The following is a 27,316-nucleotide window of genomic DNA, read 5'->3' as shown; positions in this document are numbered from 1 at the left end:
CGGACCACCTTCTTGCAGCGCGATCGAACAACTGTCCTTGGCTCTCGCTCAAACGAAGAACGATCCCCAAGCAAAAGCTTTTGATTTGTAACTTAGCAAACGAAAATGGTTATGTGTGTCGGGTCTTCTTCCATCGCCCCAAAGGCAATGCTGTTGGCGGGGCCCTGAACTGGGCCTCTTTTCCGCTTCTCGACCTAGTTTTTCGAGCAGCTTGTCCGGCTCCACATATAACAGGGGATGACCTCCACAGATCTCACTCGAATACACGGCGGCCGCGCAGGAACCTTTTGAGGACGGCTGGTAGCTGCCGAATAAGCTCAACGTTACTCACTAGACCTCAAACATTGCGATCTGTGCTAGAACTCACCCTAATCCCTAGTTAATTTCCTAAATATATCTCCTTTTTTTCCAGTGGCCAAGCAAGATGAACAGGCGCGCTAAACTTTGCGGATTAAACACTTGTAGAGAAATTTTTACCTCTGCTCGCCTAGGCTGCCAAAACGGAAAAGACCGACTCTGATGCCAAAATTCAGGCGGTACCCCAAACCCCGGGGTATGAGGTGAAAAACTAGACCCGAGAAAGCCTGACATTTGGCCCTCTCACTTATTCCGAAACCGGCTACAGAACATTTCTTCGCACGAATGCTAGATGGCGCCACCCCTGTGTCTCTACGAACCACAGATGGAGCCACTTCTGCTAAAGCAAGCGCTACACCTGTTCGCCTTTCCTTTTATCTTCTATCTGATTGCTTTAAGTAACATCTGGCCATACGGCTTTTAGCTTTTAGCTTTTAGCTTTATGTGCTATAATTTGTAATACATTTTGTAGTTGACGTTTTTACAAAACACGCAATGGGATTATAGAACTGTTTTTTTTTAACAACCACTACAAATATTATATTTTATTTAGTAACAAAAAATTATTTAGATTATGATCTGCCGAACGGAATCGAGCATTGCAACGTATTTATAAATTTTTAACTGCACAACTTTATTATTCTCACTTTAAAAATTTTTCACATATATATTTCTTGTTTTTTTTTTTTTAATTTTCTTTTCATCTCTATTTAATTTTTTTTTTCCATTAGTATAAATTTGTTCTTTCACTGTACGGGTATGATTTGTTTCTTTTAACTTTCTTTCGCTTGCTATCCCATGTCGTATTTGGCATTACGTTCACGTTGTATACCTTGGCATTTTTGTTTAGAGAAGAAGAATACTTCACCTAAGTCTGTGTGTGTGTGTGTTTCTTACAGTTAAAGTGTCTGCTCCGGTTGGTAGTGGTCCAAGGGGGTTCCAGTTTTCCGTCAGTAAGTCCTCAGAATTGATATTTTGAATCTCAAGTTTGATATTTGTTGGAATAAAATACGATTTAAATAGAGTAAGAACGTCTTCTACGTTTGAAGTGAATTTCTAGACTCCCCTCATATATGGTTCAGCGGTGGCCGAAAAGCAGCCGCTACTATACATAAGGGCTTATACACTAACACAAGATGAAATAAAGAATGATTATCTAGCAATCCGTTCGAAGTGCCTGCTCGTGTCACATTTCCTGGGCGAGGTGTCGGGGCATCCTGTTGCTATGTCAGCAAAACTCGAGGTGGTCGGTGCCGGGTATAAGCAATGATTCAGGTTGCAAGGTACATAACTACATCCAGATGTGTGGGTCAAAGTGCCCACCCAGTCAGCGTACCATTTCTAGGGTAGCTCTGGAAGGTTTGGCCGGAGGCTCGTTGACTGCCGACTGGTCGGTAACTTGCGCCTTGATAAAGAAGCCAAATTCAAAGTTACATGTGCAATACCTGTCAGTTTCATGTTTGCCATGACTTGTGAAAACTTTTGCAACCTACCTGGGAAAATAGTTATTTTGATTGGCTTTCAAAGTAAGCAATCCACTAACAGCCGAAGACTAATACTCCAGTGAAATCTATAAAATCAATCATCTAGGGATAAAATAAAGTTATGAAATAAAAAAATATAAATAAAAATTGGTCATAATTCAAGGACACAATATAAATAACAAGGAAGAACGCTATAGTCGAGTACCTCGGCTATCAGATACCCGTTACTCAGCTATATGGAGATATGCCAGCAGAAAAGCGATATTAAAATGCGCCACCTACCGGCGGTATACAGATTTAAGCGTTATGGGCGTTAGAGTGGGCGTGGCAAATTTTTTTTTAGATCAATCGATAGGTATCGACGAGACCAATACATTTCAGTTCAAATTTTTTATCTAGCATGAAAATTGTGGGCGTCACAGGTTTTCGCGGTTTGTGGGCGTTAAAGTGGGCGTGGCAAACTTTTTTTTGGGTCAATCGATAGGTATTGATGAGAACAATACATTTCAGTTAAAATTTTTATTCTAGCATCAAAACTGTAGGAGCCACAGTTTTGGGCGGTTTGTGGGCGTTAGAGTGGGCGTGGCACTGTGCTGAAACAAACTTGCGCTGCGTAAGAAGCTCAGGAATCTGTACGCCAAATCTCAATAGCCTAGCTCTCATAGTTTCCGAGATCTCAGCGTTCATCCGGACAGACAGACGGACAGACGGACATGGCTAGATCGACTCGGCTAGTGATCCTGATCAAGAATATATATACTTTATGGGGTCGGAAACGCTTCCTTCTGCCTGTTACATACTTTCCGACGAATCTAGTATACCCTTTTACTCTACGAGTAACGGGTATAAAAATGGGTCATAGTTCCAGGACACTGCTTTTAAAAATTTCCCCAAATATGTGCGTTTTTGTGCATAACCAATTTAGCTGTTATACGTTTTGTTTTGTAACTATACCACAAATATGACGCAGTCTTCGGCATGAATTCCTTGAATCTCCGATTCTCGAAAAATCATTACTTTATACATTATCATCATTGCACTGGTAGAAAAATCATCGTAAATGTCACTATTTCTCCAACGTTTCAACTATTTTTCCCAGCGGTTTAGAACCTAACATGAAAATCGTAAAAACGAAAACGTTAAATAGTTAATTATTTTTTGAATAATCTCGTAGTAAGTTCAACGATTTTTTATTTTCGATCAAATATGTTAAAATAGTACAAAATAATTAAATTAAATATGTTCCATAGTAAAAAGTATTATATTTTTATATTTCTTTTAAATATTTTCATATTTAGTTTCAGTAAATAGAATATTTCATTTGAATGGTTTTTATAGTTAAAATAATTATAGCATGCCCTCAAACTCAGCATATTTTTATTTGGATTAAATAATTCTCATTTTTAAATCAGACTGGGATGAACTTTAATATAAATACAAATTGTATTTAAATTAAATATAATCCCCGTTAAAAGAACTGTACTTTATTTTTGATTTAAATATAGTATTTAAGCCATATTATTATGGTGCATATTCAATTTAAACCGATCCGTAGTTTAAAACAAGCGTGATTTATATTTAAAAAAGCCACAAATACGTATGCAATGTGTTTTTATTGAAAATAAACTTAAACATATCATCCAAACAATTGTTCTGCTTACATTCGTTTTTTTTACCATGCTAACACGTTATCATTATTTTTGTTTTAAATACATTTGTACTTAACGTAACTCTTAAAATTTATATAATACATATGCATAGGGCAGCTAGTAAAGTTTGCAACAATTGTACGCCTGCATGTGCGTTCAAAACTTTCCTGCGAGTCCAGTAGTGAGAAATTCTTTCGCTTGTTGGTTCCCTTAATGACGGTCTGTACTGTCAGACAATACAGAGTAAATGTAGTCCTTGGAATCTGTGAATAAGAATATGTTATTAGATTTTTGGTAATGGCATAATTTATAAAAAGTCAAGCTTATTATAGGAAGATAAAATTTAACCTGCAAAAAGTTAAGTTTAAATTTATAAAAATTATATATTACCGATTGATACAGTTTTTTGAGCTGTCTTTAATAGTTTATGACACTCTTTGTTTTGTATTTGCTCTTCATAAAAACAAAAAACCGTTTTCTTGCTTATTTCTCAGGGTACAACATGTTGAAATCAATTTGTATCTATAAAGAAAAAGTTAAGTAGTTTTATATTAAGTTTCGAGTAGGTTGTTTTATATATAATCATTTAAATAAGACCAAAATATTTTTTTAATTTAATTTGTTTTTATTTTTAAAAAATTAAAAATTAGATAAGTGTAATATCGGCCAATTCCTGAAACACGTGTTACCGTAGTATTCGTAAAAAAACTTTTATAAAAATCGAAAATGCGAAAAATTATTTTTTGCGAATTCCGAATATAAACCGAATTCGGTCTTAAAAGAATGTTGGATCAGTAAGTTAACTCAAAAAAGAAAAAAATCACGTGAAAGAACAATAAAATATAATAAAGATGTACATAGGTGAAACGACTGCGAAGCCACCGAGCAATATGCAACGGCAGCAAAGCGTCTTCTTAGCGCCTTTTTCCTTCTCGTGCATTCTACTCCTTTTATCTAGTTTGCGCGGGTTTTCACTTAATTTCCTTTCATATTCTTCATTTCTTTCGCGTATTTTTTATCCACTTCATGTTTATTACACAACCGTATGTCTTTTTTTGTTTTAAATGTAATGCTCTTTTAAGCTTTAATTTCTTTAAATGTATTATCTAAATTATCACGACATATGTAATAACGCGCACAACAAAGAAGAAACTCAAAAAGGAAAAATGCGACAAAAAAAACGTGGACATGCACATGCCTTAATATTAAGTAATTATTATATTTTTATTTGACTCACCTTTTTGCTGTACTTTTCACTTTTTTACTTCACTTAAATGAACACTTGTCTCTAAAACTCTCAAACTCTCTCTCTTTAAAAACTCAAACTCTATTAATCACTTTTACATCCGATCAGGAGAACCGCTTGCTTCGAAGTGATCGCGGGATTCGGTACAAAACGGAGTGTCAAACTAATTCGTATATACATACATACATATGCATGTGTGCAAAAAGGACGGACTAATTCTGTCGCGTGGCGTTACTTTACAATAGAGGTCAAAGTAATGGGGAAGAAAATAAGAAAATATGTACAAATAAGTCCTTAAGTTTAATAACTTGTATATATCAATTTAGTAATATTTATTTTATTTTATTATATTTTTATATTATATGAACATATCTTATTGTCAAAACATCGGTACACAAGAAATATTTATGTTCTTATGCACATACATATTTTCTTGACCGCCAATGTACAAATGCGAATAGAAGAAGACGCGCTTGCGTTTGCCGTTTTGCTTGTTCATATTTGTCTCTAATTTGTCTGAATGTATGTATGTAAGTATGCACATTGTGCCGTTGGTTTTAGTTTTTGGTTACGGCCCAGCGTTTACAATGCACGCACATTTTTTCTTTGGCTAAGCATGTTTTTGTACTTTTAAGAGTAAATTACAAAGCCAAATCTTATGATAATTGTCATGGAAATAGAAAGAGGCTGCCGGTGGTTGGCCATCCGTAACTAAAACCCTTTTCTTTAAATATTAAAGCTGTTTTTCTTTTGCAAATTTCTAATAATTTAAATTATGTTGTGTATATGGGTCACAAACTTAATACATATACATACATACATATGTAATTTGATTTCTAATTTACAATTATTTAGGTTAGGTTAGGTAGGAGTGGTTGGAGACTAAATATTAGTCCCCTCACTTAGGCCACAATGGGCCCCTTGTGATACCACATGATCTCTGAAAGATCCGTTTCCCTAGCTCATGGGTTTACTGCCTTCGCGAAGTATTCTGTTCTTCTTAAGAAACATAGTAGTTTTTGAATGCTCACGTCCTGAATGGCCGCAAGGTTCGGAAGTGTGTAGCTACCTAGGGTTTGAAAGCGCTTTAGGTTATGCGCTGGGCAGAAGCATAGGAGGTGTTCGATGCTCTCCTCTTCGTCTATCTCTTTGCAGCTGCGGCAGAAGTCGTGGTTACTTAGACCCAGCCTTGTCGCATGAGTCCCTATGAGACAGTGGCCCGTGAGGGCATTTAGGAGAGTGGAGATGTCCTCCCTACTACATTGTAGGAGAGTTTTTGTTCTTTTCGTGTTATAGTTTGGCCATGTGAGTCTAGAATTGTGGCATATTGAGATTGAGTTCCAACGGTTGTTGGAAAGAGTATACAATCTCTGCCTGAGAAGGAGCTTGCAGGTAGCCATGGGCATCCCTACCGTGTCCTTATCACGAAGGATATCGGCGGTTGTCCCCTGTCTTGCCAGCTCGTCTGCTATGCAGTTGCCCTCAATGTTGCGGTGCCCAGGCACCCAGATGAGGCTGATTCTCAGATGAGTGGCCATCTCGTTAAGAGATTTGCGGCATTCAGAGATTGTTTTTGAGCTCGTTGTGTAGGAGTCGAGGGCCCTGAGGGCAGCTTGACTATCCGAGAATATGAAGATATCACTGTCTTTATGTACAGACGTGTTCAGGTGGGTAGTGGCTTCCTGAATTGCCATCACTTCCGCTTGGAAAACACTACAGTGGTCTGGTAGGCGGAATGAGACTTTTATGTCTAGTTCGGGGGAGAAGACTCCCCCACCTGTTTGGGAGTTAAACTTGGAGCCGTCAGTGTATATGTTGACGGCGTTTACGAATTGATGTGGGAGGTTGTCCCAGTCTGAACGGGTGGGTATATGAATTTTGTATCTTCTTTCGAAGTTGACTATGGGTGGGACGTAGTCTGTATAACGTGGTAGGGGTGAATGTTTTGATAGGATAATGGAGTGACCCGTGGAGCCCGTTGTCCAAGCCGCTGCTTCACGGAGTCTCAGCGCTGTTGCAGATGCCCAGCTTTTGGCAAGTAGGTCCAGGGGTTGGAGATCGAGAATTGTGTTTAGTGCCTCGGTGGCGGTAGTGCGCAGCGCCCCACTGATGCAGAGCTCTGCGCTCCTTTGGATCTTGTGAAGGATCCGGAGGTTGCAGTTCTTATCTAGAGAAGGCCACCAAACGATGTTTCCGTAGAGGAGAATGGGCCTGACTATTGCAGTATATAGCCAGTGAACTATCATGGGGGAGAAACCCCACTTCCTCCCTATGGCTTTTTTACAAGCGAAGAGGGCTATGGCCGCTTTGCATGTGCGATCTAGGATGTTATCAGTCCAGAGGAGCTTTTTGTCAAGAATGACACCTAGGTACTTTGCTTGGTTGCTAAGGGTTAGGCGCGTTTGGTGTAGTTTTGGGGGAACTAGAATTGGTACCTTGTACTTCCTTGTAAAGAGAACTAGTTCGGTCTTTTCCGGGTTAACTCCCAGTCCACAGCCAGCCGTCCACCTGGAAAGGGTGGATAGGGCTGTCTCCATTAGATTACAAAGGGTTTGCGGGAACTTGCCCTGCAGTAGGATAACCACGTCATCCGCGTAGGCTACCACTTTTGTGCCCGCCTCTTCTAGAAGTGATAGCAGTTTGTTGACCACCAAAACCCATAGAAGAGGTGAGAGTACGCCCCCTTGTGGGGTTCCTCTACTGACATTCCTGGTCGAGAGGGCCGATCCCATGGTGGAGTGCACTACCCTGCTGGTTAGCATGGTGTGTATGAGTCCCACTATGGGCCACTCAATGCCCAGTTCAGTCAGAGCACCAGTGATCGCCGTTGGGGTGACGTTGTTGAAGGCGCCTTCTATGTCTAGAAACGCTGCAAGAGAGTATTCCTTATTGTGGAAGCCTCGTTCTATACTGTACACTAGAGAGTGGAGGGCGGTATCGGTTGATCTACCCTTACGGTACGCATGCTGTGCGTCAGAGAGTAGGCTATGGTCGATGGTTAGTCTGATATGGGTGTCAATTAGCCTTTCCAGGGTCTTCAACAAGAAGGAAGAGAGACTGATCGGGCGGAAGTCCTTTGGGTTAGTGTGGGAGGGCTTGCCGGCTTTCGGTATAAAGATTACCTTGACGTCCAGCCACCTTGTTGGAATATGGTTTAGAGCAAGGCAGCCGTGGAAGAAGGCTGTCAGCCAGGGAAGGGACATATCTAATGTCCGTTGTAGCTGGGCCGGGAAGAACCCATCTGGGCCAGGTGATTTGAAGGGCTTAAAAGAGTTAACAGCCCACTGAATGCGGTCAGGGTTTGAAATGTTGGCAATACTCTGGTCGTCTAGATTCACCTCTATGTGGAGGTCCTCCACTACCTGGGTATTGTTAGGGAAGTGTGTGTCTAACAGTAGTTCAAGGGTTTCCTGACTGTTTTCCGTCCAGCCATCAGCATTGGTTTTAAGATAGCCAATGGTAGCTGGAGCTTTAGCTAGAATTCTTCTGAGTCTGGATGCCTCCGCAGTAGATTCTATGCTACTGCAGAAGTTAGCCCAGGCTCTTCGTTTTGATATTCTTATTTCCTTTTTGTATAGGCTTAGTTTTGAATGATATAGATTCCAGGAGGATTCGCTATTGTTGTATTTAGCTTTATTGAAGTAAGTTCTACACTCTCTTTTAAGGTTCGCTAGGGTTGGGTTCCACCATGGGGGTTTGTGCTTTGTTTTGACTGTTCTACTTGGGCAAGCCCTTTTTAAGGCCTCACCGCAGATATCAGTGAAAGTGTTAACTAGGCTATCTAATTCTTGACGGTTGCGTATGTGTGTCGGAGGAGCGGGTAGGTTCCTGTTGAGGAGATTTTTATAGTATCCCCAGTTGGTTAATCTTAGATTAGTTATGTTCTCGGCGGGAGGATGTTCTAGACTTATTGTAAATTCTATGTATCGGTGGTCCGAGAATGAGTGTTCGATCCCCACCTTCCACGCGTCTAGCTGGTTAAGTAAGGGATCAGATATTAGAGTAATGTCTAGTACTTCCCTCCTATTTCTAGTGATGAAAGTTGGGTCATTACCTTTGTTGCAGATGAATAGATTTGATTGAAGGAGATAGTCGTAAAGTAACTCACCCCTTTCGTTGGTGTTTGTACTTCCCCATTGTGTGTGGTGTGAGTTAGCGTCCCCACCCAGGATGAGTTCCTTAGATGAGTGAGTGCGTATGAGTTCTTGTGTAGTGGTGTTTGGTAGTGGCCCTTCGTGGTCGTGAGCCAGATAGAATGATGCTATGGTGTGATGGGTGTGTTCGTTTAGCTCCAGTCTGACCGTGGTAAGGTCGCCTTCGCTAAACTGTGGAATAAGAAATGTGTTAAAGTGTGTTTTTGTAAGAATGCAGGTTCTGGTTTTACCCTTGTCCTTGGTGTAAAATAGCTTGTATAGGGGGGTTGATAGGCCACAGATGTTGTTACCAACAATCCATGGCTCTTGAATGAGGACTACGTCTATGTTGCCTGTTGCCAGGCGGGTGAGGAGGGCAGCGGATGCTGCCTTGCTGTGGTGCAGATTAATTTGCAGAAACTGCACCATCTTTGGGACTGGGGTCGGGCTGGGTACCCTCCGCTTCCTCCGCTATGTCCTGGAGGACAGAGCGCCCTGGTCGGGTTGTGTCCTGGGTGCACAGCTGTTTCAGGCTCTCCGTCAGCTCCGAGTCGGTTGACACGTAGCCGGTGAGGGTGGCCTCCTCGTGATCTGGTTCGTCGTCGCTCGGGGGTTCGTACGACGCACAGGCAGCCAGGTTGTCTGCCGCTGTTTTATCGGTGTCGTAAATACGAAGCTGCACCTTGTCGAACCCGTAGTTCACTCTGTGCTGCTGGGCTGCGAGGGGTCCCAAGCAGGCCTGGTTTAGGAGGATAACCACGCTCATGGTGACTCGCTCGGTTTTCTCCACCTTGACCACCTTCCAACCGTCTGTTGGCAGTTTTGGGTTGAACCTGGTCAGCAGGCTGAGTATAGCCTCTGGTTCCGATGGTTCCGACGGCAGCCACACCCTCGCTCTCGGTCGAGACGGGATGTCCGCAGCCTCACAAACTGCCAGCTTGGCCCCGGGGTAGACCTCGCCGACTTTGTCAATTGCAGCCTTATAGAGTGCTGCCGATCTCTCGTCTTCGCAGGCGATCAACTTTACGTTGCCCTGGTACCACCCTGCATCTGTGCAATCGGGTGGCGGTCCTGGGTTTTCGTCCAGCACTTTCAAGGCCACTGTCGCAAGGGCCCGTCTAACCAGACCCCAATGGTTTCTTGGGATCCTTCCGCCTTCATCGCTCTGGTCGATGACTCCAATGATCTTCCGATCCTTTACCACCTCCGCAAAGGATCTCGACCATGTGCCGCGGTTGGTTACTTTGGCCTTCTTGCTCGCTGGTTGAGCTGACTCCATCGACCTCTCTCGCTTGTTGCTGGTAGTCATAGCGATGTCGAAATCTGGGATAACTGCCTTCGCCCAGGCTATGTCCTCTTGGATTTTCTGGTAATCCAATTTCGAAGTCTGATCCTCACGTATCGGATTGGTGGCCAGCCGTTTGAGGATCCTAGTAGCCTTCTTCCTTTCAAGAGGTCCTGCCTGGTTAGGTGGTACCCTCTTAAACTCCTTTGCCCTGGTACTCACCATGAGACCGGCTTTGGCGCTCCCCTCAGGTTGGAGTGGCTGGTTAGCCACACCTACGCTGGTGGGAGGCTTGGGCTTGTCACTGTGGCGAGTTGGGCTTAGCCGGCTGCGTTGTTCGCTGGCCTTGGCAGGGGTCGACGTCACGTGGACTGGGGTAGTCAGAGCCGTGATCTTGCTCTTACTTTCGTCGTTGGTTACGACTTCCGACTTTATAAGAGTGTCGGGCTCTCGTCTTGTGCAGTCTTTTTGTTTATTAATTGTTAAGTTCTCCATGTTAAATCCCACGAGCTGCGGAGAAAGGACAGGTCCACCCGGGCAGAGATCCGCCGTACCCGGGTAAGACTGACTTAGAACAGGCGGTCGCCACTTGCCTGAGCTCACCGTTTGAGACTGAGTTATTTGATGACTCGGGCTCCCAGCCAGATTGACTCTCGGCACGGTACGAGTGACACCTTAGTCCAGCCCGGGGTGAGATGAGTTGTGTGGGTGGGAAAGAGGTAGGTTCAAAGAGTGTGGGAAGGGGGTGTGTGTGAGCTATTTGTCGGAGGCGGCAGCACAAGCGCGACGTCGGTACTGCTACGGCGCAGATACCCGCTGACTGTCCGGGGCTACTTATTTGCGCTTCGTGTTGGGGGCTTGGCGGTGGCCGGGCCGTGTCCAACTTCCACGCTTATTCGTAGCTACCCTGGAGAACCAGGGCGCTCGCTATCCGCAACCTGCGACCCGTTCGGTAGCCTTCAGCTCGGCGCCCTCAGAGCCATCTCACTAGCTCTTTGGCCGAATTACAATTATTTGGTCGAATACAAATTTTGAAAACGTTCTATATTCAAAATAAATGAGTAAATATTCCGAACAAATTGAAAAAGTATTTACTCGAAATATAAAAAACCATCAAATATACTATGAATTTAACTACTTTTTATATTGGGTGGGCAAGAAAGTCATGTCGTTTTTTTTAGTAATCGTTTTTAATCTAATTTATTTACGACTAATCGAGCACCAGGGTCACACTTTTTAGTATCGTTTTAAAGCTTATTGTCTTAGGTACTATCGACGAAAATTTGGTAATTATTCGATAACATTTGTGGAAGCTATAGCAAATTAAACATGGAGGACCAAAGTGAGCATTTTCGGCATATTTTGCTTTTTTACTTCCGAAAAGGAAAAAAAGCGGTCGAAGCTCGCGAAAAATTGTGCGAAGTGTATGGTAAAGATGCCATGAGTGATCGCCAATGTCAGCGCTGGTTTGCCAAATTCAGGCTTGGAGATTTTGGAGTTAAAGACGCCCCACGTTCTGGTCGACCATCGGCCGTTTTTGACGAACAAATTCAGGCTTTGCTGGATGAAAACCGGCGCTATTCAACGCGGGAGATGTCAGAGAAGCTCAGTGTGTCGCATACAACGGTTGAAAACCATTTGAAGAAACTTGGCTACGTAAGCAAGCTCGATGTTTGGGTTCCGCATAACTTAAAGGAAATTCACCTAACTAAGCGTATCAACTTCTGCTATTCTCTGCTGCAACGGATTAAAAACGATCCTTTTTTGAAGCGGATCATTACTGGCGACGAAAAGTGGGTTGTTTACAATAATGTCCAACGAAAAAGATCATGGAGCAAGAAAGATGAGCCAGCCCAAGCCACATCAAAGGCCGATATCCATCAGAGGAAAGTTATGGTCACTCGGCAAAAATTAACGGAGCTGAATTGGGAAGTGCTACCACATCCACCTTATAGTCCGGACTTAGCACCTTCAGATTACCATTTGTTTCGCTCTCTTCAAAACTCTTTGAATGGTAAAAACTTTGATTCAGATGAGGCTGTCGAAAACCACTTGTCTCGATTCTTTGCTGGAAAAGACCAAAAGTTCTTCGAGCGCGGAATTATGCAGCTGCCCGAGAGATGGTCATTAGTGGTCGAACAAAACGGCCAATACATAATTGATTAATTATAAGTCCTGATATAAATAAATCATCTTTGAAAATATTGAAAAAAAACGACATGACTTTCTTGCCAACCCAATAATAGTTAAAATCAAGATGGCAACATTGGGTTTAAATGTGACTAACTTGATTTTAAATAAAAATCACTTTGATTTGAATGTTTACATATTTGACATAAGGCTTAAATATGTTTTTTATTTAAATGAAAGGTTTTTATATTTAGTATGACTATGCAGGGAAGTAAAAAAAATCAAATAAAAATATATTTGATTTCACTACGCGCTTTTTCTACCAGTGTAAGAAAACTGAATTTTATCATTCATAAAATGAAAAATTTACCCGTAGTATGTATATGGTATAGTATTTGACGTACACACTTTTAGTTCGTAAATAAACTTTTTTCTGGAACAATTTAACTTATTTTATTCAAACCAAAAACTTCTGATCCTCAGATAAAACGCCTCTTAACCAGGTAACAACTAGTAAAGATTGGACCTCATACATACAACCAAATACATTTTTATACCCTTGCAGAGGGTATATTGATTTCAGTCAGAAGTTTGCAACGCAGTGAAGGAGACGTTTCCGACCCCATAGTATATATATTCTTGATCAGCATGACTAGACGAGTCGATCTAGCCATGTCCGGCTGTCCGTCCGTTTCTACGCAAACTAGTCTCTCAGTTTTAAAGCTATCGGGCTGAAACTTTCCCAAAAGTCTTATATCTTTTGCACGTAGTATATAAGTCGGAACCAGCCGGATCGGACAACTATATCTTATAGCTCCCATAGGAATAATCGGACAAAAAAATTAAAAAAAATTATATCTTTGGTGTTTTTTAGCATATAACCTCCTAAGCTTGGAAATAACATTTTTTAGTTAGTTTTGAATTTTTAATTAAATTTTATCGAAATCGGACATAGCTGATATAGCTGCCATAGGAACGATAGGAAAATTGGTGGAAAAATAATATGAAACAAATTATAGCTTCGGTGTTTTTCAACATATAACCTCCAACGCTTGGAAATAACATTTTTTAATTAGTTCTGAATTTCGAATTTAATTTTATCAAAATCGGACGACTATACCATACAGCCGCCATAGGAACGATCGGAAAATTGGTGGGAAAAGAATATGAAACAAATTATAGCTTCGGTGTTTTTTAACATATAACCTCCTACGCTTGGAAATAACATTTTTTAATTAGTTCTGAATTTAGAATTTTATTTTATCAAAATCGGACGACTATATCATATAGCTGCCATAGGAACGATCGGAAAATTGGTAGGAAAATAATATGAAACAAATTATAGCTTCGGTGTTTTTGACATATTATCTTTTACTATTGGGAACATCATTTTTTGTGTTTTTAAATTTAATAATTATAGCTGCAAGGGTATATAAAATTCGGCTTGCCGAAGCTAACTTTCTTTCTTGTTTTTAATGCCCTAGTGGACCAATGTACTTTAGTAAAAGTAGTAAAGTCTCGCTAAATGTTTGCAAACGGACTCAGACAAGAGCGTTAGTGAACCAAAACCGAGCGACTATTTTTCACCCTTATTTCCAGTATTCATTCACTTTCGAGCTCATTTGCCATAATTATACGATTCTTGACGGTTTTTGTATCATTTCCTTCATTGTTGCCATGGTTCCCTGACTGATGCGCCGTTCGTTGGCACACTGAATCTTTTGTTTCTTTCGTTTCTTTTGTTACAAACTGCTTATTTTTTGGTGGCAGTGCCGCTAGCTCAGTCTTATCCCAGGGCAGAGTACCCCTAATGCCATCTCCGCTGTCTCACATCACTAAACTATCGCTCATCACTAAGAACAAAAAAATGTTATCAAAAAAGTAAATACCTACAAATATTGACGGAAAAATGGGTTAAATTTGGTGGCTATCGATGACTTAGCCAAGCGCTCCCACCCAACCATGGATGCCCGTAAGATACTGCGAGGCACCACCCATTCTCGGTCGACTACGACGGTTCCATCTTCACTACTGGGAAAACTTTCTCACACATTGCTGGTTTTACAAATGCTTAATAAATATGGTAAGTGCAATCATTTATATTCATGCTCCTCTTAAACGATCTATCCTTCCTCAGCCTTTAAGACCGAATTCTTGGCCGTCTTCCATATTTGGTCTTTATCAGTCGTTCCTTCTTTGCGTTCGGACGTGCTTAAAATTCTCGCTGTGTTACTTCCCCGCTGTCCCAGGTGCAATGTTACATTGGCCCAGATTCGCGTCTCGGGTGCTGTCCGCTGTTCTTCTTTGTGCCGTCGCGCCTATCATACTTCTTGCGTCGCTTTAGACGATGTGTTCAAATCCAAACATTATGTGGCAATTTGACAGCTGTGTGGTTGCGAAAGATTCGCATTCTAAAATTCATGAACTTGATGATAAATTAAAAGCCCTGGAGCGCTTATATCAGGGCCTTTATAATAAAAATAAAGATGATGCATTGACTCAAAATTTAAATGTAAATCTCAAACCTCATTGAGAGAGGAAATTTCATACAAGTTCGAAATAAGAAGAGAAGGAACAACAACAAGCAGAATAAACATGTTGTTGGAGTGGCTCCTAGTGCCGAAGATCTTCATGTTTTGCCCATCAAGAAATTCTTGCATGTCGGAAAGTTTGCAACAGATACTAAGCCGAACGCTGTTTTAAAATATGTGTCCACCATGCTTAAGGTGGATGCTAATTCTTTCACTTGTGTAAAACTTGTAAAAAAAATTGTTGACGTTACAACTTTAAAGTTTGCAAAATTTCAAGCTTGGTATCCCCGATCAGCTTTACGATTCAGTCTTCAAAAACGATTACTGGCCGGACTCAGTTAAGGTCAAAAGACTTAATCATAGAGAACGGGCCCTTGTGGTAGTGGATGGAATCATATCCCATTTGCCGGAGCCTTCAACATTAAGTCATACATCAAAATACCCCTACTGTTCGAAGCCAATGGCGTCGATACTTTTTCGGGACATCTTCTGCAAGCCTTTCCTCATTTGTCGGAGGCGTTTTCGCAACAACATCGGCAGCTGCCTGCCTTTCTGACTGCGCTCTCATCATCTTTTATCTCTCTCCTGACGCTCCATTAACAACATCAGTCGGAGCTTTTATTGTCCGCTTTGTGCGACATTCGCCTGGCTCTAATATCGGCGCGCTTCTCGGAGTTGTGCTTACATCATTTTCCGTCTCTCTCCTGACGCTCCATCAACAACATCAGCCGTAGCTTTTGTTGTCCGCTTTGTGCGACATTCGCCTGGCTCTAATATCGACGCGCTCCTCGGAGTTGCGCTTACATCATTTTCCGTCGCTCTCCTGACGCTCCATCAACAAATTCAGCCGGAGCTTTTGTTGTCCGCTTTGCGCGACATTCGCCGTCCTCCTGGCCCTAATATTGGCGCGCTCCTCGGAGTTGTGCTTACATCATTTTCCGTCGCTCTCCTGACGCTCCATTAACAACATCAGCCGGAGCTTTTAGTGTCCGCTTTGTGCGACATTCGCCTGGCTCTAATATCGGCGCGCTTCTCGGAGTTGCGCTTACATCATTTTCCGTCTCTCTCCTGACGCTCCATCAACAACATCAGCCGTAGCTTTTGTTGTCCGCTTTGTGCGACATTCGCCTGGCTCTAATATCGACGCGCTCCTCGGAGTTGCGCTTACATCATTTTCCGTCGCTCTCCTGACGCTCCATCAACAAATTCAGCCGGAGCTTTTGTTGTCCGCTTTGCGCGACATTCGCCGTCCTCCTGGCCCTAATATTGGCGCGCTCCTCGGAGTTGTGCTTACATCATTTTCCGTCGCTCTCCCGAAGTACCTAGAACATCTGCTGTATTCTTACTCATCATCGCCTAATATATATGCGCTCTCCCTCTCTACCGTTTCGACGTTCGACTTTCTACAACAACTTTTATCGACACATTTGGCTGGATGGCGAGCCTCTCAGAGTGCTCTCCGGAGATGCTCTCGCCATCAACAACAACAATGGACTGCGGCAGCTGCAGAACCTTCTCTCACATTATTATCAGGAGTGGATACACCTGCGTGCAGTTATATTTTGAATGCTAATATTGACTGCGCACCAAGTACTTGGAGCGACGATCACCAGCAAATTCGATTTCGTACTACTACTTTACTGTGGGTTCTTACAAATTATTTTAGTAATTATGATAGAATCCCAGCGATTCCCCTTACGGTTTCGGGTCAGACTGTGGGCTACTCGACCCAAGTATTTTAAGTGCTTCTGAAAATCTGGAGCGAGTATTAGCAGGTCGTCCAAGTATACGAAGACGTTGGATCTAAGCTCCGCTGGTATCACCCGATCCATGAGCCGCACCAAGCGTTGTGCCGCGTTTCAAAGCCCGAATGGCATCATTTGAAACTGGTACAACGGCCTGCTTGGAACCGTGAACGCAGTGTACTCCTTGCTTCTGTCGTCCAGTTCAATCTGCCAAAACGCAAACTTGAGGTCAACGCCAGAGATATAATGCGTCTGAGAGAGATTCCTTTCAATACTGGGCAGAGGGTATGCATCCTTAATGGTCAATGCGTTTAACTTCCGGGCATCCAGCCAGAACCTGTCTTTCTCTAGCTTCGACACTACTGTTGTGCGATTGCTCCACGGGCTTTTGGTCTAGGTAGGGGCAGAGGTAGAACGTGTCCGGCTTACTTACGCCTTTGTACTTCACAGGCAGCTCCAAGCGCCCGATAACGGATCGATCCTCGCCAGAAGCCGTCCGGACTACGGAAAAATGCGGTTGGACGGTAACTCCCAGCGTTTCCACGAGCTCTCGACAGCCTTTGCCCAGTACACTTACGCTGGCCCCTGTGTCCAACAAGCCGGTGCGGTGCTTGCCCAAGGTCTTCACGTCGGCGAAGGAATCGGCGGAATCTATGCGTTTCACGGCCGCCACCACCTCTCATCGACTGGATCTCCTTATCCTGAAGCGCTCCTTTGCTTTCTGGACTCTCCGTGAGACTAGACGCATGCCGTTCAGCTGATGTTCCGGAAAGATCCTGTTCCGTGCCTCCATATAACGGCGAATCCTTTCATCCTCCGGTAGGTATCCATGAGTTTTCACTTATGAATTCGTTTGCAGTGACACTTCCCTAGTTAAATCACTTGTAAAATTAAGAATTTTTCCAATGAGTTTTCACTTATGAATTCACTTGCAAGTGACACTTCCCAAGTGAAATCACTTGTGAAAATCAGAATTTTTCCAATGAGTTTTCAATTATGAAAATATAGAATTTAAAATACATACATATTTAATTTCATTTTAGATCATTTTAGTTATATGGTATTATTTAAATTTCTACAAATTTGACTATTATTATTTCTTTTTTTTTGTTTTGTGAGCTTATTTTTTACATTTGTCATAGCTTTTCGTAAACATTGGTCCGGGTCCTCGGAGTTCTTGGCCAACGCTCGATCGGAGGGACTTCTTCCCATTCGACCCGTCCAAATTGCAGTTATTTATCATGTCTTCTCCTTGTCTGAAGCGAAGGATACCTTTAAAATGGCGGTGGTTTCCGCCAGTTTGTCCGCCAAAATGTCGAGCTTCTGCGTTACTACAGAGATCTTCCTGCGGATTTGGAGAACCTCTTCTGAAATTTAAATTTATTTATATTACAAAAAATAAATAAAACATCAAAATAGACTGAAAGTAGTAATCGCAATGATTTTTAGAAATTTGTCGTCAATGGCGATTTATTTTATAAATTTAGAGTACGAAACATTTTTAAGCCAAACGAATACTATTTTTAGTGTAAGTGACAGTATTAATATTAAATAGTATTCGTATTTATCGTACTTTAAATTTATAAAATAAATCGCCATTGACGACAAATTTCTAAAAATCAGGGCGATTACTATTTTCAGTGTAGGGTTATAAAACATACTTTTTAACTCTGCCATTTGACGTTCAGTGGAATCTTTAAAAAAAATAAGAAAAATTACAAAATTACAGAGTAATACAAATTTTTTAACTCACTAAAGACCGATGGGGTTTCTGTAAAAAAATATTGTATTAATGCAATCACTATGGATATGGATATGGAAACAAGTAAATCAATTTCTTGTGTTTATATTTACCTTCCAAATCAAACTGGACTCGACGCACTTTAGATTCTGGCAGACATACTAATTTAAAAATGTTTGAAAAAACAAAAAAATAATTAAATCAAATATAAGTAAAAAATTATAAATTAATCAAATGATAAAAAATAAACAAACATAAATGAAAATAATAATAAACAAAAAATAAACAACAATTGTTAATAACGAAAATATTCGTAAATAGGTACATGAAATGAAATTATAAAAAATAAACAAAAATAAGTTAAAATAATAAGAAAAAAATTAAATAAACAATAATTGTTAGTATAGAAAATTAAAAGACTAATAAATAAAATAATTCAAGTGCTTTCTTTTTTTTTGGTACCCAAACCAAGATAGGTGAATCTTCGAAAGATATTTAAAACGCCGTCGCAATAAATATGCCCGATACATAATAAAATAACGCCTATGGACTAAACACCTCCTTTACAAAAAAAAACTAAAAATTCAATTTAAAAAAAATGCAACCATGGAACTACTACTATTTTTTCTAAATAAGGAATGGCTACCGCTTTTCTCTTAAATTCCATTATTGAACATTTTTTTATACTAGAAGGCACTTCTGAATTAACTAAATATATACCTAGGCCAGAAGAATTCATTGCCTCAATAAAAAAAACTGTCCCTATCTTGCAATTCCCTTCCATTAATAAAATTTGAATTGGAACCTCATCTCCTACAAAACAAAAATTGTCTGGTTGCCTATCACTAAGTGTGCAGTCGTTCATTTTAAGATTTCTGCCTACCAATTTTATTTGTTCTTCTGCTGGGGCTACGTATTTTTCTTCGACTATCTTCCTAAATATTTGTTCTAAGATATAAGATTTTTTTCTAAAACATTTTTTAAGGAGCTGCAAGTAATTCTCAAAGGAGTAAAAAGATCCTGAAACCGGATTTCCGATTTGATTTATAGTATCTCTTCCATGGAGTAAGCCTTGGACATTGTAAGTCACACTGTTTGCTCCAAATACAATGGGGAAATTTTCAACAAATAAATTTAATATTTGTTGAGCATTTTCAATATTATTTCCCCGTTGTTTTTGCGAACAGAGCAATCTAAATTTGCAGTGCAGTAATAAAAATAAATAATACTGGTCATCAAATATTGAATCTTTAAGAGCTACAAAACCAGTGTATAATAAGAACTGCCTAAACTCAGTGCTTTTCCAGTTAGGAAGCTCTAACAATGTCCTCGGCTTCCTTGCAACATTAACAACGCATTAACATTAATTTAGCGGAAATACTGTTCTTGGTTTGTTTTGAAACTTTATTTATAACTTTGTTATAATAAATTCGTTCTAAAAATTTGCGCATTACCCCCAACTCAATAAGATGCATACAATCTAAAGGAACTTAGGTTATCATACGAACACCAAGCGTTTCAAAAGCCGACGGACTACTCAAATAATCTTTGCTGTGATGGTGTGGATAAATTCTATTCGCAGTCTTCATCAGTAATTAACTCACAGCAACAGTACTGTATGTTCTGTATGTTAATGTACCATCTACTTTGCGACCAACCTGAAGACATTTGGTACAGCCGTGACGGGATGTATGTCCAGGGGTTCCTGTGACAAATGCCCTTGCAGGTGCATCACAAGCCACCGCCCTAAGTTCTAAATTTACTTTTTTGTTTGAAATTGTTAGTCCGTTTATAAAAAGATCGGGCAATTCACTAGTAAATTTTGACATGTGTTGAACACAATTAGTTGGCTTATTTTTAGATGAAAAACTCCTACTGGAAAGAAGAGGCATTTATTAACATTATTAACTCGAATCAAAATAGGCCACAATTGTGCACAAGAGCTTTTAGTTAATATATAATAATAATAATATTAACGTCAATGCTTAAAATTTCTGAAAATTCTGCTACCACAGATAATTTAACTAATTGCTTCGATAAGCCATTATGCAAATAGGAACCCCATCTATTTCCGTAATATCTAACGTATTGCTGCATTTAAATTTATAAAAAGTCCTAACATCTAAATTTTCTTCATTTAAAATTTTGATTAGATCTATAGCGCAACTACGAGTTTGCTTGTGCTTTATAAACCTCTGTTTCAACTTAAAATTTAAGTCTCCCTGATCGGACTCAATGTTTTCTATATCTTCCTGATTAACTTCTACATTATCTTGACCTCCTAATAAATTTTCCTCACCTATCTCTAAATTATCCTGACCTACTTCTAAGTTTTCCTGATCAGCTTAAGCTATCGCAGAACAGCGCGTCTGCAACCGTTTAATGATATCTTCTAAGAGCCGCGTCTAGTTTTAATTTCGGATAATAATATTAAAATCGCCTCGCTAAAGATATTATAAAAGGCTCGAAAACGATCCGTTTTCGAAATATCCAAAATAAACCTTTTCCTGCCACAACATGAGCGACCAGTAGCTCGTTTTTTGTCGTTTTTGGATCCGAATCGATACTCATTGCACGTTTAACTCTCGCGAAACTTTCGTTTGCGATATCGCTAACGAATTTTTAGTCCATTGGGCCGGAATAGCTGAGAATCTTAAATACTTTAAAACATAATAGTCCGCGGGGAAAGGTATGCAAGAGGTAGAAGGAAGCGTCACCGACCCCACAAAGTATATTTCCGTCTGTTCGTGTGAACGCTGCGATACGCGAAAATGCCACGCCCCTTCTGACGCCTACAAACAGCTCAAAATTGTGGCTCCTACAGTTTTCAAGCTTAAAAAAAATGTAAATGAAATTTATTGGTCTGTTTGCAACGCCCACTCTAGCACCCACAAGCCGCACAAAACGCTTAAATCTGCCGCCCGCATAATCATATATTTACATCGGGGGTAGGTGTGGGGCTTTACAATCTCGCTTTGCTGTTTGTATAAATCCATCTCCCTTTTGCTCCCTATAGCTGTGTTCGGAGCAGATCGCCAGCGCCTAGTCATGCGCGCATAGGTGTACGACGGCACCTGCAGCGCTCTTTGCTTATCTTTTGTCGCCTTCTTTCTTATACCACTAAAGCTGTCGCTTATCTATTCAACTACTTTGTAAGCCTGCATATATCTATATGAAGATCTTGGAGCCAAGCTTTTCCACAGTCCGTCTACCGCTCCGAATAAACGCTATACATGTAATATAACCTATTCGTGCGTTATTAATTATAAATATAAGGGTGGCATTTTTGTTGTATTCCCACAAACAGGCTGAGTAACGGATATCTGATAGTCGAGGCACTCGACTACAGCGTTCTTCCTTGTTATACCCGTTACTTGTGGAGTAAAAGGGTATACTAGAAGTATGTAACAGATAGAATAATATATATGTATATGTTGTTGATTAGGATCACTAGCCCAGTCAATCTAGCCATGTCCGATTGTCCGCCTGTCTGTATGAACGCTGAGAGCTTGGGTCTAGACTAATTAACTATTCCTATTAATATTGTAAAAAAATTATTTTGGCAAAGCTTGCTACTGAGTTCTCACAAGTTCTTATCACATAAGCATTCTCACACTCGCACCTCATAAACCAACGGCGAGTCAAGCTTGATACAGATGTAAACAAATTCCCCCACGGTAGCCAGCAACGTCGAGACAAGCTCAAGTCTAAACATCCGCTAGAGTTATGACACCGGGATCCCATATTTAAGGTGTCGCCTTTGCATTCAAATTTTCATGCTGATCACAGCAATCCTACTTGGTCATGAAGGTCGGAATAAAGACTTCGGGAAATTACGAGGACAAGCTTTCATAAGCTTCGATCCCGAGGCAACAAGAAAAGAGAACCAACCAAGCTTGTGTAGTCGGAAAATTAGCCTAAGATATCACTGTCTAAAAATAATTGTGAAAGTAAAGTTTAAATAATTTAAATAAAAGTTTATATTATTTTATTAAATCGGTATCCGTTTTTGTAATTTGCAGATTCCTGAGCTTCCTGGGCAGCGCCAGCTTGTCTCAGCAGGGTGCCACGCCCACTTTAACACAATGACAAATGACTATAACCATAAAACCCGTCTAGCGCCCACACACAGAAAAAAAACCGAGCCAGGATCAATTTGATATGCGCATGGTAAATTTGTGTTTTTTAGGCACATATCATTTTTACCATCAAATAATGTCAAATTGATACCAAAAAATGTCAAATTGTCGATTTCTCTCTTTTCGGAAATTTCTTGACATCGAAAAAGAGAGGATGTAGCAATATGGTGACATCAATCACGTGAGTGGAAGCGAAAAGGATATATTCGAAATTCGAATTGGGCTAATTCGAACATGTTGTCTCGCTTGCACTAGGATGCGTTTTAGTGGATTTTTTGCCACTTGAATTTTATTTTGATGCAGGTCGGACGTGCATTGTCAGTGTAGTGTTTCTCCAAGTTGAAAAAAACAGGTAAGTAAACTTCATATATAATGTGTATACGTATAAAGTGTTATAAGAACATAATAAGTGGAAAAAAATAAAATCGTGTGCGGTTTTCTGAGTGGCTTTTACTATACGACTGCCCTACGACAAGAAAAACACGTGCAACTATGTGTGTACATACATACATACGAACGTATGTAAGCGTGCGTATCTGTAGAGGCTGCGCCGGCGTGAAAACAAATTTAACAAGTAACATAACATAATTGCATTTAAAAATTAATTTTTATTTCTACGCCGTCCTGCAAAGTCGCTTCTCATACACACTTATGTATGTATGGACAGATGCACGTACTTTTCATTGCCGTAAGAATGAATGTGCGTGTGAGAAACTAAAAATGCTAAATCAACCCTGCAGTACCATTCAGCGCTTATTGAGCACTCAATCACTGCAAAAAGCTCATCACTCAGCGCTCAATGAGCGCACAATTTGTATGGAGCTATGTGCTGAAATTAACATAGGCATGTCCTAGGGTTCATCAGTGCTCAAAAAATAGCACTCATTGAGCGCTTTTTTGAGCACCCTCTTGAGCGCTCGATTGAGCAGCTGAAAAAGCACACGTTCAGCACATGTTGAGCGCTCGATTGAGCAGCTGAAAAAGCACACGTTCAGCACATGTTGAGCGCTCGATTGAGCAGCGAAAAAGCGCACTTTCAGCGCACGTTGAGCGCTTAGCAGCAAAAAAAGTTTCAGTTGTAATTTTTATTTTTATTTGTTTATTTTAAAAATTGAGCTCGGGGGTTTCCGGTGTTATCGGGGTCGCTGGCACCTCCTCCTCAGCATCTGGTGCCGGCGTTGCCTTTTTTTGGTACAACTCAAGTTTTTAACGCACCGCATTGCCTTCTGCAGCGCCTTTTCGGGAGGCTCCGAGGGATCGACCAGGGCGATTGCATCTAGTATTAGAAAAAAATTAGTTTTAAAAATAAAACAAGACGAGAATAAAAACGAGTGACCGAAAGTAATCGTTATTTGTAAGATTTATTTATAATAAAAGAAATGTTATCTTTGGCATACAATGTAAAAATCCCAGAAGTCTTTTAAAAATTAAACTTACAAACAATAGTTACTTTCAGCCTCAATAAAAACTTACTTAATAAGTAAGTTGTGGGACAGAACAAGTTCCTCGGATAATATGCTTAAGATGGAACGATTTAGCCTTCCATTTTTTTTATAGATTTACCTTCAGCCTTGTCTAAAAATATAAGAAAATGCAAAAAATATCGAGAAGAAATTAGCAAACTTTTGTTTTCGGTCACTTGATTTATTTTATTTTGTTGTAAACAATTATTACGAAAAATAAACCACACATTATTTATGTATTTTATATTATTTATTAAAACATTTATTTATTTTGCAGTTGCGGAAAAAAAATAACACTTTTCCAGGAACTGAAAATTGGAGATGTTTGAGATTTTTATTTAAATACGTACACAAAAGTAAGAATTGTTGTTAAATGTTATTAATATTCATTTTTATCGAATTTTAACCACAAATATAAGTTTTAAAAACAAACATCTCTTATTTTTTGTCCCTAGAAACTTTGCACTCAATAAGATTTTTAAATTCTTTCACAGATTTGTTTATTATATGCACCATTTGTTGCTTTTCACGTCAAAAATTAATATTTTTCACAGCTATTTTTTTTCCGCCACGTGTTATTTTGGGAATCTTGTATTTCCCTTATTTTAAATATAGATTATCTTGTTTTTTACTCTCACTGTTTTCAATATTATTAGTCTGCGACAGACTTACCTGGGAATCGTTTCTTTTTCACTTTTAAGGCACTAATTAAATTTAATTTAGTAAATTGCTGGTATGTTTGCTTCAACTTCTAACTCTTTCACTAAAGTAAACGCAAGTGAAAAGACGAAAAAAGGCGCGTGCCTTCCAGAAAAACAACAAGCAACAACAACAAAGGTTCCGCTAAGCCGTTGTTGTTTTTTTTGCATGTCCCGTTTGGTCTATGCATCTTGCACATAAAAGCAGGGTATTTATAGACATATTCGACTATGCAAATCGGTTTATAAAAATATATTTTTAAAACTTTACATATTATTAAATTATATTAATAAACATATAAATTTGTTTAAGAAATACAAATATTTTAAAACAGAAACCTATTATTTTAAATCGTTGTTTTAACATTTACGAACAAATGTCGCATTATTCAAAAGGCAAGGGTGCACAAAGGTCTATATATTTAAGTTGCTGGGCCTCCTTCCCTTCACGCGCACTTTTTCGTCTGAGACTTGACGAGAGAGGGAGAGCCCAAAATTACTTTTTTGTGCGTTCTCTTTGCGGACCCGACTGAGAGCGCGTCGCTTTGCCGCCGTTGCGCTCAGCTCTGCCGGCATCGCTGGCTTCTCTGCCGACGTCGCAGTCGGCTTCGTGATGATTGGGCGCTTAACTCAATTTTGGAACTGCAGGGAAGACACACATTGTCATACACACATAGTTACGCATGCACATACATATGTATGTATGGACAGATGCACGTGCTTTTCATTGTCGTAAGAATGTGCGTGTGGGTAGTTTAAAAAAATGCACAAGTGAAATTAAATAAACTCTCGATATATAAATTTCACTTATGCATTTTTTTAAACTACCCACATGAGAGAAGCCTCACCATAGGCGAATGTATTTGGAGGAAAGCATCGATTGATCAGACCCGCTGTCTGGCATGCGAAAACGCAGATCCCTTCGTATGTAGTGAGCAGTCGGAGGCGCTAACTTTTGTGTAGTTTAACTTTCGATCTATGTAGAGTAATTTTTCGGTACTAGCTTATGTAGCGTACCTTTGTATTGATTTAGTAGTAATTATACCCGTTACTCGTAGAGTAAAAGGGTATACTAGATTCGTCGGAAAGTATGTAACAGGCAGAAGGAAGCGTTTCCGACCAATCGTTTTTTTTGGATCAATCGATAGGTATTGACGAGATCAATACATTTCAGTTAAAATTTTTTATCTAGCATGAAAATTGTGGGCGTCACAGGGTTTTGCGGTTTGTGGGCGTTAAAGTGGGCGTGGCAAACTTTTTTTTAGGTCAATCGATAGGTATTGATGAGAACAATACATTTCAGTTAAAATTTTTATTCTAGCATCAAAACTGTAGGAGCCACAGTTTTGGGCGGTTTGTGGGCGTTAGAGTGGGCGTGGCACTGTGCTGAAACAAACTTGCGCTGCGCAGGAATCTCAGGAATCTGCGTGCCTAATCCCAGTATTGTAACTCTCATAGTTTCCGAGATCTCAGCGTTCATACGGACAGACGGACAGACGGACATGGCTAGATCGACTCGGCTAGTGATCCTGATCAAGAATATATATACTTTGTGGAGTCGGAAACGCTTCCTTCTGCCTGTTACATACTTTCCGACGAATCTAGTATACCCTTTTACTCTACGAGTAACGGGTATAATAACAAAAACAAAAAGTCAGATTATAATCAGTTGTCAATTAATTCTTTGCAAAATGTAAGCGTTGGTTAAATTCAAAACGAAATCAATATTTGGTGTGGTGTCCTTTGGCATCCAAGACAGCATTCAGGCGACGAGGCATAGATTGAATAAGTTGCCAAAGACATGGAGTTTTCTTATGATTTTTGATTTTGTACGCATACTTTTTCTGATGCGAAATCGGGCCATTTTGTACATTTTAATTTATATAAGAAAAAGTATAAGTGTTTAAAATTGAAGAGTTTCATTAAACGGAAGGTGAATAAAGATAATATCTGTAAAAACTAAAATAAAATTTGTAAGATATTTTTAACATGTTTTTTTTAACTCTGAAGTTCCCAGAAATGTTTGTACGCATACGTTTTCTGACAAGTGTATTTGAAGATCTTGGAGCCAAGCTTTTTCACAGTCCGTCTGCCGCTCCGAATAAACGCTATACATGTATTATAACCTATTCGTGCGTTATTAATTATAAATATTAGGGTGGCATATTTGTTGTCTTCCCCACAAACAGGCTGAGTAACGGATATCTGATAGTCGAGGCACTTGACTATAGCGTTCTTCCTTGTTATACCCGTTACTTGTGGAGTTAAAGGGTATACTAGATTCGCCGGATAGTATGTAACAGATAGAAGAATATACATATATATATATTGTTGATTAGGATAACTAGCCGAGTCAATCTAGCCATGTCCGATTGTCCGCCTGTCTGTATGAACGCTGAGAGCTAGAGTGTTAGGACTAGGCATGCAAATTAACTATAAATTTAATGAACTATTCTTATTAATATTGTAAACAAATTATTTTGGCAAAGCTTGCTACTGAGTTCTCACAAGTTCTTATCACATAAGCATTCTCAGACTCGCACCTAATAAACCAACGGCGAGTCAAGCTTGAGACAGATGTAAACAAATTCCCCCAAGATAGCCAGCAACGTCGAGAGTTATGACACCGCGATCCCATATTTATGGCGTCTCCTTTGCTTCCAAATTTGCCATGCCGATCACAGCAATCCTACTCGATTAATAACTTCGGAATCA

General features: G+C 40.0%; 3 protein-coding genes and 2 long non-coding RNA genes across 7 annotated transcripts in view; 2 read left to right on the top strand and 3 right to left on the bottom strand.

Moving 5' to 3' along the window:
• Nucleotides 1-963: 963 nt before the first annotated feature.
• LOC139353156 (uncharacterized) lies at nucleotides 964-1,985 on the bottom strand. The gene is made up of 2 exons (XR_011604312.1): nucleotides 1,851-1,985; nucleotides 964-1,762 (listed from the first exon to the last, which is right to left on the bottom strand). It is a non-coding gene; the product is annotated as an uncharacterized lncRNA (long non-coding RNA).
• A 1,450-nt stretch (nucleotides 1,986-3,435) lies between these two features.
• LOC118878561 (uncharacterized) overlaps nucleotides 3,436-27,316 on the bottom strand; it is a 109,095-nt gene continuing 85,214 nt past the window's right edge. For 2 of the 3 annotated variants that reach the window (XM_070995597.1, XM_070995598.1), the window contains exons 6-7: nucleotides 3,881-4,012; nucleotides 3,436-3,753 (exon numbers count right to left, since the gene is read on the bottom strand). The gene's annotated coding sequence lies outside the window, so the exon portion shown is untranslated. Of the gene's footprint in view, nucleotides 3,754-3,880; nucleotides 4,013-4,727; nucleotides 5,037-27,316 lie in introns of those variants that run through there. The other variant, XR_011603947.1, reaches the window with a different exon arrangement.
• Nucleotides 8,928-11,146, bottom strand: LOC139352902 (uncharacterized). The gene is made up of 2 exons (XM_070995599.1): nucleotides 9,121-11,146; nucleotides 8,928-9,061 (listed from the first exon to the last, which is right to left on the bottom strand). The coding sequence occupies exon 1, from the start codon at nucleotides 10,647-10,649 to the stop codon at nucleotides 9,276-9,278; it is 1,374 nt and encodes a 457-aa protein (XP_070851700.1). The 5' UTR covers nucleotides 10,650-11,146; the 3' UTR covers nucleotides 8,928-9,061; nucleotides 9,121-9,275.
• LOC139352904 (uncharacterized) lies at nucleotides 13,517-14,795 on the top strand. Its single transcript, XR_011603949.1, has 2 exons — nucleotides 13,517-14,367; nucleotides 14,422-14,795. It is a non-coding gene; the product is annotated as an uncharacterized lncRNA (long non-coding RNA).
• Nucleotides 15,792-18,012, top strand: LOC139352903 (uncharacterized). The gene is made up of 2 exons (XM_070995600.1): nucleotides 15,792-16,957; nucleotides 17,011-18,012. Exons 1-2 carry the CDS (start codon nucleotides 16,866-16,868, stop codon nucleotides 17,294-17,296), a joined length of 378 nt encoding a protein of 125 aa, XP_070851701.1. The 5' UTR covers nucleotides 15,792-16,865; the 3' UTR covers nucleotides 17,297-18,012.

Source organism: Drosophila suzukii, chromosome 3, assembly GCF_043229965.1.
Source record: "Drosophila suzukii chromosome 3, CBGP_Dsuzu_IsoJpt1.0, whole genome shotgun sequence".
NCBI lineage: Eukaryota > Metazoa > Arthropoda > Insecta > Diptera > Drosophilidae > Drosophila > Drosophila suzukii.
This window is presented reverse-complemented; position numbering and strand designations above follow the sequence as displayed.